The sequence below is a fragment of the Notamacropus eugenii genome, chromosome 3 (assembly GCF_028372415.1).
Source record: "Notamacropus eugenii isolate mMacEug1 chromosome 3, mMacEug1.pri_v2, whole genome shotgun sequence".
Taxonomy (NCBI): Eukaryota; Metazoa; Chordata; class Mammalia; order Diprotodontia; family Macropodidae; genus Notamacropus; species Notamacropus eugenii.
This window is the reverse complement of record NC_092874.1, coordinates 186,360,022-186,374,589: the sequence shown is the minus strand read 5'-3', so window position 1 is coordinate 186,374,589 and position 14,568 is coordinate 186,360,022. Positions and strand designations below refer to the sequence as shown.

Here is a 14,568-nt window from a genome sequence, read left to right as displayed (position 1 = left end):
TCCTTTGAATCACGTAAAGTGATTTCCTTGATCCATTTCTAATTATTGATCATTAAATTTGAATGGAACCATAAATCCAGCATATCCATGCTGTTGTGTTTAGGGCATATTTTAATATAGTGACATTCCATGTAAGAAAACTCATAGCTCCTTCTATAAAAGTTACCAGAAAGTTATCTGTATTTAACTTAAATAATTGTTTCTATTAACTTTGTTATGTACCTAAAATGATATGTTGTTTCAGTTTTGAACACTTTAATTGTGTACTAGCTTTAGGTGCATTTTTTGGGGTGGGGGATTCTGGTCTACCTTTTACTATTAATGTTCCATGAAACACTTTCCTAACCTAAATTATGCTACGCCCTGGTAAAATATACATATTCAGTAGTGGCCAGCTCTACTGTTGGCAGTCAGATCTGGAAAGGAGGGAAAGAGAATAAGAATTTGAATTAGTAAAATGAGTGGGAAAGAATTTCCTTTTCTTTAGGTTTTGGGACATTTAATATTGATATTATGAGAGTGGTAAAAATTTGCCTTTGACCTGTGCAGGTGGAAACATTTGCAGTAGGAATTCCTCTGGTGAGACCAGGTCCATGATACCCTGGGAAACTCCTTTGGGCTAGAGCCAGTGTGGATACTTGAGGCTAAGTTAGGTGAAGCTAGGTCTTAATAGCATTACAAAATAGTTCTGGTATTTTTAATCACAGTCAACCTATGCCAATTTTTGGTAACTATTGTGATCAAAATTAGAATCAGTAGCATAATGCAGTAAGTGCTTTCTTTTTAAATAATTTTTCCCCTATTTTTAACATTAAAAAAGTTTCAAATTCTATACCTCTTACACCCTCTGCTCTCCCTGAGAAGGTAAGCAATCTGATATTAGGTTATTAAACACGTAAAAGATTTCCTTGTCATTTTGTAAAAAAAGTGAAAAGTACTTCAGTCTCCATCAGTTTTATTTTCTGGAGCCAGGATAGTATTTCATAAGTTGTTTGGAATTGTCTTGGATATTGCTATCAATGAGAATAGCTAAGACATTCACAGGTGGTCATTGTACAGTATGCTGTTACTTACTTGTACAGTGTTCTTCTGGTTCTCACTAAACTCTGCATCAGTTCATCTAAGTCTTCTGAAAACATTCTGCTCTTAAAGCACAATAATCTGTTATTGATGGGTACACCCTCAGTTTCTGATTCTTACAGAGATACAAATGGGTTCTCTTCTCTCCCACCCCCTTTTTTAAAAAATCTCCTGGGGTTATAGACCTATTTAATGGTACACAGAGTTTCATAGCCCTTTGGACATCCAACTACTGTGAACGGTAATCTTGAACTTAGTTTCCAGCTCACATCAGTTGTGCAGTATTTGTTATCCCAATTTTTCCATATCCTGTTATTTTTCAGTTTTGTTTTTCTGTCACGTCCAGTCTGATAGCTATGAAGATGATACCTCAGATTTGTTTTAATTTGCATTTCATTAATCAGTAGTGATTTACATTTTTCATATAACTAGTTTTAATTTGCTCCCAATATTTTGATCCTGATTTCCTAGCAGTTTCCATCAATAGACTGTGAGGGTGTAGAGGTAGTTAAATGTAAACTGTAAATAAATAGTTAAACAAGCTGTAAATAAATAGCTGCCACAGTTACTTTGTGTAATTGATGAAAAATATTGAGTCCCTATTGAACAAAAACGGCAATAAAATGATGACAGGGTAATGCACTGCAACTTTTAGTTTTCCTTTTTTATAATTATAAGAACTTGAAAACTTTATTGAAATGAGAAGTTCTGGTTTGGAAAGCCTGCTTTTTTTTCCTAAATAAATTTGGAACTTCCTGAATCTCAAATAGCTTTCACTTATGAATTTCATGACATCTTTTTCTTTTTAGTGTGTTGTTGGTGGTTGCAATGCCAGTTTTGCGTCTCAGGGAGGACTAGCTCGTCATGTACCCACACACTTTAGTCAGCAGAATTCTTCAAAAGTTGCCAGCCAGCCAAAGGCCAAAGAGGAATCTCCTTCTAAAGCTGGAATGAACAAACGGAGGAAGTTAAAAAATAAAAGACGACGCTCATTACGTAAGTATTTATTTAACCTGAGAGGTTAACTTTTGGGTGTTACCTTGGAAAGAATTTTACTATTCTTGAAATAATCATGATAATATTTGACACTTTATTTTGTCATGATGTGTGAAAGTTACCTTGTCTCTATAGTCTTTTTATTTATCTAGCCAGACCTTAAAATAACATCTTTGGGTTCTCATAAATTAAAACGGTAGATTAAAAAATATCTTAGATAAATTTGTATTTGAACTCAAGAAGTACATCTGGCAGGAAAATACAGATTGCTTAAGAGTCAGTGTAATTTACTGTGTGTTGTCATCAAAGTAGTGGGATGGTTCCCAATTGATGCAATAAAGAATATAATAAAATCATAGGTAGATAAAGATAAGAGACCTATTATATTATTATTACTTTGCTATAGGTGGAATATAAAGCTACTTGATCACACTAATATCATGTTGTGTAATCATGTAGTAGGTTCATGGTTAATGTAGATTTGAAAAGAATTATAGGTGTTTACTATTAGATGAAGTCCTGACTCCATATTAAGGAGTTGTCCTGAGCTGTTTTCCTCACACTATGAGGAAAATTTCATTCATAATATATTCCTGCAGCTTTTTTGCCAATAAAACTTAAAAAGTGATGTCATAAGCATGTCATTTATGTAGTATGTACTCAGTGAGTTGAGCAGAATTCAAAAGAGAAAAGAGTTATGATCCGTACTCAAGGAGCCTATAGTCTTGAAGAAGTGAGACATGTAGGCAAATTGCTACCAAGGAGGAAGATAATTTTTTGATTATAGGTAGAAATTAGAGAAAGCTGAGTTGCATGTCTTAAAGATCTAGGTAGGATCACTCTTAAGAATGGAGGAAATAGGGTGAAAAAATATGTAAGTTGCTTTGAAATGAATGGGAGAAGGAATGTGAGTGGGGCAAGAGGGGAAGTTTCAACAATGATTTGACTCCTTGTGGTTATAGAGGCCTAGAAGTAGTTGCACATCTAGTAAGAGTGACTAGTGAGTGTGAGTTAGGACTTGACTTCAGATTTGAAGTCCATCACTTAATTCACAACCACATGACATTAATGAGCCTTTGTTCAATTTAGCAAAAAATTTTAGGTTTCTGTTAGTCCTTTGTGCAGTGGATGTAACACATGAAACAAACTGTACTGTTATTTTTTGTGAGGTGGGGTATGCATATGTACACAAATATCATGCAAGGTAATTGGAGGAGAGGGAGAGAGAGAATAGCAATTGGTCACATGAGTGAAGTCCTTAAGGAAAGTAGTACCTGAGCTCAGCTTTGAAAAGTATTCTGAAAATGCATAGAATAGATTTTTGGGAATCTTGAAGCAAAGAGTGAAAAGTTGTTTGGAACTAGATTCTGGGGAGCTGTAATAGATGATGAATTCATATTTTATCCTAGAGATAATGGAGTGTCACTAAAGTTTATTTGAATAGGTGACTTGGTTAGACTTTTTGCTTCAGGAGGACAATTTTGGCAGCTGTAGCTGAAGGATTGAGTAGAAAAGGCAGAGACTGGGAATAGGGAGGGATGTGTAGAGAGACTCTGAGTAAAGAGAAAGAATCTGAGATGATTTGGAGATATATTCAGTGCCTTTAGGTGTGAAGGAATGAAAAGAATTTGGGTGGACAGTGAATGGTTGTGCCCTGAACAGAAATAGAGAAATTTGGAAGAAGAAGGGTTTAAGATGATGGAATTTCTACATATGATAATGATAACTGAAAATAAGGAAGAGTATTCGGCAGGGGTGGGGGTGGGGGTGGGGGGGTGGTGGTAATTGAGGGAGACTTACAAGAACAAAACACCAGTAAAAAAATGGCTTAACGACTGGTGAATGATAGGAAAATGATCTAACATTCTCATTTCATATTACATGTAATAAAACTTGAAGCCTAGAAAATTATAGTGACTACCTTAGATTCCCTTAGTTATCATTGACAGCCAGTGTTTGAACCTTGATCAAAATTCCAAATTCAACTACACAAATACTACACATACTGCAGAATAGAGATGGAATTCATGGCAGTCAAAGCAGTTGAACCAGTTTGAACTGCGTTGGCCCTGGGTATTAAAAATGAATATTCTCTGAGATTTGAAGATAGGGCCTGGAGTTGACAAGAAGGCTTTTAGGCTTGATTCTGTTGAACTTACTTAGTCAGGATAGCAGCAGTTATGTTCGCTAAGTTCCTGAAGTTGCCTGATCACTGCACTTTTTAAACATTGGTTAAAAAACAAAATAAACAGTGGTTTTATCTGAGTTCTGTAGTAACTAAATAAACCATTTGAGATTATATAATGTATATATTTTGAATTATGGCTTATGATATTGATTGATATCTGAAAATATACTCAATCATTTTGAACAATTTAAAATAATTTTAAAAGAATACTTTTTATCTTAAACTTTTTCATCTTCAGACAATAGTTTAAAATCAGTCAAGCATTTAAATTCCTTCTATGTGTTAAGCACTGTATTTGTTGCAAAGGACATGAATAACATGATCCCTCTTAAGGAACTTACATTCTGATGGAGAAGACACCATGTGTTAAACTCCTTAACAGAATAAATACAATTGGGATTGCTGTGTGTATGTGTTGGGGTTCAGTAAAATCTTGTGGAAAATGATGAATCTTTAAGAAAGGAACTCACTGAGGCAAAGGATAAGAGGGAGTGCATTCTAGGCGTAGGGGCCTTCAAAGGGAAGGAGATGGCAAATGGAGTGAGGAACAGAGCAAAAGCCAGATTGACTTTAAAAGGTAGTTTATCCTAGAGACAATAGGAAGTTAAGTCAAGGGTTGAATCTATGCTTAAGGAAAATTTGTCATCAGTATAATAGGATGGATAAGAATGGTAAGACAGTTTAGGAAAGGAGACCAATTAGCAGACTGTTGGATTAATCTCTGAGAAAATACTGTGGTAGTAGCTGAGGAGGAGAAAGGGGGTTAGATTCAAGGCTTATAAAAGGTAGAAATAGTTAAAATTTGAGAGCATATTAGATACATATATATAGTGTATTTTGAAGAGGGAAAGCTTTGGAGGAAGAAACAGTTTTGGACTTCTTGATTTTTTTTGATAACGCCTCTACGACATTTTATGTAAAATGTCCAGTAGGAAATTGGTGATTTGGAGGACTGAAGCTGTTCCTCTGACATTTCAGCAATAAGCATATGCTTGTAGGTTTACTTTTTTTCTTTGTCACTAATTTTTTTTATGGAAGGGGGAAGATTAGGGAAAGTTTCTTGGGGCAGGTAGCTGCATCAAGCACAGTTGTTGCATTATAAGTTGAATTTTAAAAAAAACAAACCATTTTGTATATTTTTTTTGAAGCACGACCCCATGACTTCTTTGATGCACAGACACTGGATGCAATACGACATCGAGCCATATGCTTTAACCTCGCAGCCCATATAGAAAGTTTAGGAAAGGGACACAGTGTTGTTTTTCATAGTACTGTAAGTATTGCTTTGTTTTATGGTTGTTTTTTTTTTTTTTTTGCTCATGTATAAATGTGCATGTGCTCTTGAATTTGAAATAAAAAAGAAAGCTGCATATGAATTTATTGTCATAACTTTTGCCTTAATTTTCTGCTATCAGCTGTGTGTGTGGTAGGCATTTAATGAATAAAATTCATAAAATTCTCATTTCTATTTGGAAACTACATAGTGACCTAGAATTATGGGCTTTTTATGTAAAAAGTAAATAAAAGGTAATTTCTGAGGAAAGGCAGTAGTAGTCATTGGAGAAATTAATTTGCAAAGGCTTCAATTGGACCAGATAAACCCAGCTGATGATTTTAAGAGTTTATATACATTAATTTTATTTTCCCAAGCCCATTCCCTATCCAAATCATAAACCTTGGTGACACTGCTGATGGGTAAACACAGCATGGAATCCTGAGGCTTGCTATTCCACTTTTGCAGTTCTCAAATTGTTCCATAGCTTTTCTTCACTGAAATGAAGTCTGTTGCCCCTTAATTTCTACTTAAAGCATCTTTTGTTTTGTTGTCCTTTCACAAACAGAACAAGTCTTTTCATAATCCTCTTAGATATTTGAAGAATTTGAATATTACCTGTAAGGTTTCTTATTAGGCTACAACATTTTCAGTTTCCTTTTGCTGATCCTCACAATATTCCTTGTCTCCTTACATCCTGGTTACTGTTGTGGGTATCTCCTGGCTTCCTAATGACCCCTTTTATATATGGTATCCAGAGGCAGATAATAATGCCAAATATTATCTCACTAGCTGCTGGTGATAGGGTGAAAGGGCAGGATAGTTCAGAAAGAAAAGTGTTTCCCATGCTTAAACCATTCATGGAAGGCAAATATGAGTACTCTGAGGCAGTGCCCTTAGTGATGGAGACAAAACCCTAGAATAAAGTATTGCTTTGGGAAGCGGAGTTGAGATTGATTTTAGAGAGTAAGGAGAGCAAATAAAAGAACTGCTTTATAATGTTTCAGAGAATTCTTAAAGTCCTAACAGTGTGCTAAGGCACATGATTCTTAATCAAAAATTTGTGCAAATGAATCCAGTCTTATAGGAAGCAGAACAGTTTTTTAAAATATCTTAATTACTTGTCATCACCCTTTTGGTGAGAAAGTCTTTAGGAAAAAATTCTTTACTGTATTCAGTTCATTTGCTTTGAACAACTTGCTTTTCTGTCTTCTCCAGAAGAGGTCAGCAGAATCCAGTAATTATTTGTCTATCTTTAATTTTTAGTATACTAGGCTAAGATTAACTATCTTGGATCCTTTAAACTTCTCTAAAGTTAAATTCTTCATTTGGAATGGACTTAGATAATATTTTAAAGGTTTAAAGTTCAAGGGGAAACATTTATACTTATTAAATCTCTAATAGGCAAAAATTAGGTGGTCTATTGGGGATGTGCTTCATTAGAATATAATTCTAATTTTCATTCAAAATGATTGACGCTTAAATGACTCATGTATGGACTCTTTTAAATTCAAGTCACTATTGGTTAGTTTAATATGTAAAAGGACAATGATTATAGAACATATTCCATCAGTTAGCATAGGTAGTTTTAGGTACTGATGTGTCTTAGCTAGTCATATCTTGACTTAGTCATTATTTATAGTCTATTTATCATTGACTCAAGCTCAAGGAATAATGTAGAAAATAACTTGATTTAGTGAAAATCTTACTTAAAAAACATGAAGAAATTGTAGACCTTTTTGTTCACCTAATATCCTTTTAATTTGTCAGTTGAAAAATGCTTTTCAAATAGTATTTTGGAGGTGAAATTGAAAAACCAACTTCTAAATGGATTCTATATTTCACATTTCATTCTTGAAATAAAGTGTTTTGGTATACCATAATTACAAATGTTTTCCATTGAATCTTTCCTCTTAATTCAGTAGGGAGGCCATTTAAAAAAAAATGATTCAAATTGATTATGTGGCATAATGAGTGATTGATATTGAAGGAAGTGGGAGAAACACGTGCAATTTTCCTCACGTTAAATGTACGTTTTGCACATTTCTTTCTCATTTTTAATACAATTAATAGGTAATAGCCAAGAGAAAAGAAGATTCTGGAAAGATAAAACTGCTGCTTCATTGGATGCCAGAAGACATGTAAGTATTGTAGACATGAACTACTGTTGGGTTAGTATCTAGATCTTTAGAACATGATAATGGTAAACATATTTCCTAAATATTTTTCTTTCAACTTGAGCCCCAATTTCGTATTCTTCTATATGTACTAAACTATTTAATATTTCACTTTTTGGAGGTGGAGGGGAGTAAGATTCTTAGACATACCAGTACATTATAGTTATAGTAGGTAGATAATAATAGTGTAGTAGGAAAAAAAAATTGGACTGAGATTCAGGAAACTAGAGTTCTAGTTTGAACTCTGCCACTTATAATCACTTTGATTGTGGGGAGGTTATTACTTTTTCACTTTCTTAGCCTTTGAATTTCTTCGTGTCTAGAATGTATGAGATGAAATTGATCATTTTATTTGTATAACTTGTCATACATAAATATTGAGATTCAAATATTCCTACCTTTATTTTCTCAAACAAGTGTTTTTTATTACACAAGTAGTGTTTTCTTGAGCTGTTTCTCCATGTTGTTAAGGATTTATATTTGAACATTTGGCCAATATCTGTAGCTTCAGAAAGTAGGCCATGTAAGCCCTAAACTAGATTTTGAGCAGTTGAACTCATCTGACATTTAAAACTTACTTTAAAAGATTGAGTTATATGGGGTATTACATTGCTTGTGGCCTCTGTGGCTCCTGTTCAACTTGGCAGAGAGAGGGATAGGTGAAATGGCAAGGATGCACTAAAGGTCAGAAAATGAAAGACAAGGAAGTTGACAGAATTATTTGTGTGGGTTGGGGAGGTAGGCAGGATGGCAGTGAGATAGGGGCACCATTGAAGGCTGGCTTCAAAAAGACTGTTAAATCCTTGTGGAATTAAAGTTTACATTTGATCTAGTTTTCCTATAGTAATGAAATTTGACTTTGTGAATCTTTGAAAAGAAATTTTAGTGGAGGAATATGTCAGTTAATAAAGGTAAGAATGCAGGCCTTTCATAGAGCTTTTAAATTATGTCAAAATTCTTAATCTTTCATATCAAAAAGGAAATATTTACTTGACATCAGTAACTTAAGAACATTAACAGCTATGACTTTTAACACAGAAAACCTGTTAAGAAGTACCACCTTTAATAAATTTCCAGCAACAGTGTTTTTAAAGCCAGATTGTCCTTTAAGGTTTATAATTGTACATTTTCCATTTAACATAGTGGTAAGATGGAATTGATCTTTGAAAAAGTGTTTTGTTTTCTTCCCCATAGTTTGCCTGATGTGTGGGTAAATGAAAGTGAACGACATCAACTTAAAACTAAAGTAGTTCATTTATCAAAGCTACCCAAAGACACTGCCTTGCTTTTGGACCCAAACATATACAGGTAATTTCATTTTGAAATTCTCCTTTATAAAGCATAATAATTTAAGATTCACCAAGCTTTTTAAAAAATAGTGTATGTTGAAATTAATGCAACAGATTGTTAGGGCAGGAATGTCAGTCTTGGTTAGTGCCCAGCAAGTTCTGAGGTTTTAAAAAATTCTTAACTAATCTACCTTCATGAACTGAAATCTAGTTACTGAGAAAGAGGGAATGTGTTTATTTACCAAGTGTATTTTACTTTTTTGTGCTTGGTGTACAGAAATTCTAGTAAAAGAAGTACATACAGTGGAATCCTGAAAGATCACTTCTGTTAAGATCACATACTGGTTTGTATGCCAATTTTTTCAAGTCCAAAATTATCTTAAGTATTTATTGTTCAGTTGTAATACGTTGTATTACTTTGAAACCAGTACTTTTCATGTAAGTACTGCCTTTTTTTTTTCCCAGTAAGACTGTGGGGGAGGGAAGGAAAGTGCATATTAAGTGTTCAAGGTAGTTTAAACAGTTTTGATTTTCAAAAATGTTTCTTTGGTGATACAATGATTGAAGTTTATCAGCTTAAAATGGTCATAATTTTTTTTTTTAAATCTAACCTACTTTTGCATTGGTGTACTGTGCTTATACCATAATTCACAGAATTCAAAGACTTTTTAAAAAATGCTCCAGTGCTGTAAGAAGTTTAGGATATACTGATTAAGGAAACCGAATTCTTATGTGTAATATAAATTATGGTTATTTGTGTAACCAGTTAATCTTTGGCAAATAACTACAGGACTAAAGTAATATAGTACTTAGCACATTGCATTGCATACAATAAATTTTCATTGAATTGATTTGTAATCTATAATGGCCAACATGTCTTCGCTTGTTTTTCTTCAGTCCTCAATAAATGGTGATTTTTGAGTGGAGCTTCTAATAAATGGACATATTTTCATTTTAGGCATTTTCAAGTACAGTGTCCTAGTTCATTTTGTTTGAGCATTATTCAGAACAACTGAATCCTAATATAACAAAGTAATTGCTGTAATTGCACTTCTTTTTCACCCTTTGGAGTTTAAAGTGGTGAAATAACCAATTCATTTCAACCATTATTCCTGTAGGTATATAAGTAAAAGCTTTGAGCATAGAGTCCATGTATGCTGATTTTGTATTTATTCTTCTCTATCCGACATGATAACCCCACTCCTTCCTTACATCAGTTTACTGCATTTAAAAAAATTGACCATCATTTTACTTAAACCTTTATTCGGGTTTTCTCAAGACTATATATGTGGTGCTTGAGAATAAGTATTTAGTTGCTAATAATACATTTACTCTATCAAAACAAAGTTAAATTGTGAAAATAGAGTTGTGATGCTACCTTAGGCTCTTTCAGTCTTTATGGAGGTATTGAGTATTGAATAATCCCTAGTTAGGAAGATCTTTCATTAATATATCTGACATAAAATGTGACTGTAGGAAAGTCCCTTAACCTGTAAGTGCCCCAGCAACTCTTAAAAGTTATAAGTTATAGATTAGTTACTGATGGGCATTTTTTGAGGGAATTTGCATACAGGATTTCCACACTGGATATCTCCCATACTTAATAAAATCACTGAAGGCCTAAACTCCCTCTCTTTTTTGACCCTTCCCAGCTTTGACAGGAGCCTTTCCTCCTATGTCTTGCTTTCTCTGAATAAAGGAAGCACTCTTGTGAGGTTGACTATTTAACCATAGAAAAGCATAGTACTACTTACACAGAAACTTTCCAGTTAGGATTGGGAAGGCTGTTATGATTCAGGATTGCAGGACATTTTTGTAGTTTACTTAGGCCTCATTGTATATGTGTACAAGTTTAGGTATTAGACTGAATTATTTCTAAATTCCCATCGAGTTCTAAAATTTTTTTGGTTTTATATCATTAGGGAGCTGTGTACCTTTAAGGGATTGAAGAAAACATTTTTTATGATAGTAGATGTAGTGCAGTTGACAAATTAGTCTGATGAAACAAGCCTTAGCAAAGATATGTAAACTACATTAAAGGAATTCCTTCTAACATTTTATCGTCATTAGAACCACTTGTCATCTTAAGTATCAATATTTGTCTAAAGCATCAAATTTCCGATATAGGGTGAACTAGTAAACCTGACAAGGAAGTTTTAGCAGAAGGTAGTAGTCAATAGATCCTAATAACTTGAATAAATTACATGCGAATTTGTCAAATAAGAAATTGTATGTATATATCTTGCTATAAAGTCATTCATCATGAGTAGTCATAGTTTTTGAAAAATCTTTTGCAGTAAAATACATGTTTTTTTCTTTCTTCCAGAACAATGCCACAGAAGAGGTTGAAGAGGTAAAAATAATAATACATAAATAAATAAAGCAAACAAACGGGGGATACCTACAGTCTTAGTCACTGACATTGGGTTTAGGAATAAAGTTGCACATTAGAGTCAACCCCTTCCTTTTTCTCCTCCCTCCCCCAGTACTTAGAGATAATATTTATGCTTAGTGTAAACATTCTGTGAATGAAGTAGATGCTTCTGTGGAATGTATTAATATATTACTGTATATCCACATTTTCATGGAATGGTACAGTGGGAGACTGAGCAACCACTCTTCTGGCAACTTAGTGGAACAACTTCTTAAAAGCTTTGCATGCTTGCTGCTTTAAGCTGCTTTTCTTTAGTGATTCCAGTAGTTCATATTTGAAAAAATTATTGCAAATTGTGCCCTTAACAAATTTCAAAAACACTCTAAGAATGTTTGTCTCTACAGTGTTCATTGATTAAAAACTCAATTAAGATATTTATAAGACAGTGAAAACTATCAGGAGATAATTTTAATTTTCAATTATGATTAATAGATGTGATTGGTTGCCATTTGTGTTCTTTTGCAGAACTCTGATAAGAAAAGTATTCAATTTGTATTTAAGCAAACAGTGAACGTCATTTGCAATCAACCAAAAATTTCATCTATCGAATTAGGGCTGAAACTTAACTGTTAAGAGTGTTGCAGTATGTCTGGTGACTCCCTTTTCAGGATTAGGGCTTTCTCATGGAATACAGTATGTTAATATTTACTTTATATAATGAATCTATTAATGGTTTTTGAAAAACCTCAGTTTCAAATTTTTTGAATACTCTTGGTGTTTTTCATTTTAAGACCAATTTTTTTCATGAGAAAAGCAATTGATTTTTCTTTTGATGTAAGAAAAATTGTACTTTTTTTTTTTTTAAACATATCTGGAAATTGAATTCTTTATGCACCAAAGTTGGTTTGGGAAAATTTAGAAAAAAAATCACTTTCTTGCTTTTATTATGCAAGAAGCCATATGGATTTTTTTAAACTTAAAAAAATAGAAAATTGTGTAACTTGTTAGTCTTGTTTGGAGACAAAAATGTTGCATAGACATAATAGAACATTGCTTGTAAATAATTCAGCAGATTTGTAATATATTTTTATATTATGAAATGTACTGTAGATGTTTTTCTAGAGGCATGAAAGTTAAATGTATATATTATGGTAGAAATAATATTGAAGGATATTGTAATTCACTAGTGCTGCCAGAAGAATTGTTAATAAAGCACCTTCCTTAACAATAAATGTCTTTTGGAGACTTAAGGGACTATGTACTACTGTTAATATCTGTTGTAAGAATGAAATACATTGAACATCCTTCCAGAAGTCTTTGAGGGATGAACAGTATCCATAATAGAATTATGGCACTCATTTCTGACAGTGACCGTGAAATCAATTATTTCCTTACTGTTGGAAGGACCTATTGTAAAGTATGTGGTAATGTGCAGTCAAACTGCATAAAATCCTCCTAATTGAGGAGTTTTCACTTTACTACAGTAAATATAAAAAACCAGCAGTTTTTACACTAAATTTTTTAAAGAAGAGACAAATTTAGAATTAACCCTTTGGTTCCAAGATGCGAATTTTCATGATACATAGTGCATTTTGCATTTACATAAATTTTTTTTTAAAAAAAAAGTAAAAAAAAAAAATAAACATGAGACCTTCTTGGTTCCAGTGGGTTAAAAAAGCTCTCTAGAAATAATGAGTCATGAAATTAAATGAAGTGCAATTATAGCACTAATAATGTAAGACATTCTGGAAAGGTTGTTTAATAGAATATTATACATAAACTCTGTAGCAATGTGATATTTCTTTTTTTGGATTTTTCTTTTGGTTTCTGTTCTTTTGCTGGAGCACTTCATCTACTGCTTTATTCTGTACCTATAAAGTAACCTACGATCTCCATTGTTATCTTAAATTTGTTATGAAATTGCCAATAATCGGATATATAATTTGTATCTGTATTTTTATTTTATTGCTTCATGTCCTTGTAAGTCATTCATAATTGACAGATGATTGTAGCCCTTGCCTAAGTATTTTTTCTAATAAAACAAAGCAAATCATATCTAGCTTGAAAGTTGTTACCTTTCAATGAAATGTTAAAATGGCAATTGAAGATTTTAAAGTACATCTTTTTTGATGCATCTCACTTAGCTTTCAGAGCTAAGCTTCTCAGTTTGACTAAGCTGAATCATGTGTACCCTCTCCTTAGTTTTTCCTCATTGCAATACCTATTGTTGCTATTAGCTAGATCTTGATTTATATTATTACCTATTAATACTGCAGCTGAAAGAGGATATTAGAAGATAAAACTGGGAAAGAAAATTAGGAAAAGAAAAAGTATTCTTAATAGTAACTACTTAATAGTGGTATACATGGATAACAACATACTGGTAGAGATTTCAGACATCAGAATCACTGATTTATATATGTATTTTTTTATATTACTCCAGTTGGGCGCAATAGTAAGAATTCACCATAAGATACTTAATAGAAATATGAATAATTAGGTATATGGAATGTAATATTTCTTATATTATTCAGTATTGCTATTTTTGGCTTTAGTGTCCTTGAACCAATTTTATGTGTTACCTAGTGTATAGTCAAAAAGAATGGTCTATCATTCTGTATATCTTAGATGTATCAATATTTGTGCCATTAATTTCTTCATTAAAAAGTTAAAATATAATTTGGATTTTAAAAATCAGATTAGAGCAATGTAAGTTTGAGTTTGGCATAATCCCCCAAAAAGGAAAGAGTCAAGTGGAGTAAGAATGCCTATTGTTCAGACTGATTACATGTAGTGAGATAATCAGTTCTTAGGACAACATGAATTTTGGACTGATGGTGCAAATGGACAATAGTGAGCTTGTCACAGAGTATGGCCTCTGATTGTTGCTGTTCTTTCAATGGCCCAAAGTACCTTTTTAGACTCTGAAACAAGTATTAAGTATTCATACTTACTGAAGTATGAATACTTAATTACAGTTGGTTATGCAAAAGGTGGTTGTGTCTATCAGCAGACAACAATATATCATGGGTGAAGAATTTACCCTGAAGACCTGACCTAAAGGATGTTATGTCTATGTTGTGTGTGGCTGGACAAAAAGATAAGACTAGTCCCAGTGTAAAGAGGGGGCAGGTAAAACTAAAGAATACCTTGTATGCATAATGGTTAGCCCTATCAGTGCACAGAGATCC

The 14,568-nt window shown here is 33.0% G+C and overlaps 1 protein-coding gene across 4 annotated transcripts in view; it reads left to right on the top strand.

Moving 5' to 3' along the window:
• The window catches only part of AEBP2 (AE binding protein 2), a 68,373-nt gene that overhangs the window by 30,189 nt on the left and 23,616 nt on the right, over positions 1-14,568 (top strand). The window contains exons 4-10 of one of the 4 annotated variants that reach the window (XM_072653600.1): positions 1,890-2,076; positions 5,413-5,537; positions 7,611-7,678; positions 8,909-9,022; positions 9,281-9,347; positions 11,330-11,356; positions 11,903-11,991. In XM_072653600.1, coding sequence (XP_072509701.1) covers positions 1,890-2,076; positions 5,413-5,537; positions 7,611-7,678; positions 8,909-9,022; positions 9,281-9,335 — 549 coding nt within the window. In that variant the 3' untranslated portion in view covers positions 9,336-9,347; positions 11,330-11,356; positions 11,903-11,991. Of the gene's footprint in view, positions 1-1,889; positions 2,077-5,412; positions 5,538-7,610; positions 7,679-8,908; positions 9,023-9,280; positions 9,348-11,329; positions 11,357-11,902; positions 12,610-14,568 lie in introns of those variants that run through there. The other 3 variants (XM_072653601.1, XM_072653603.1, XM_072653602.1) reach the window with 3 other exon arrangements.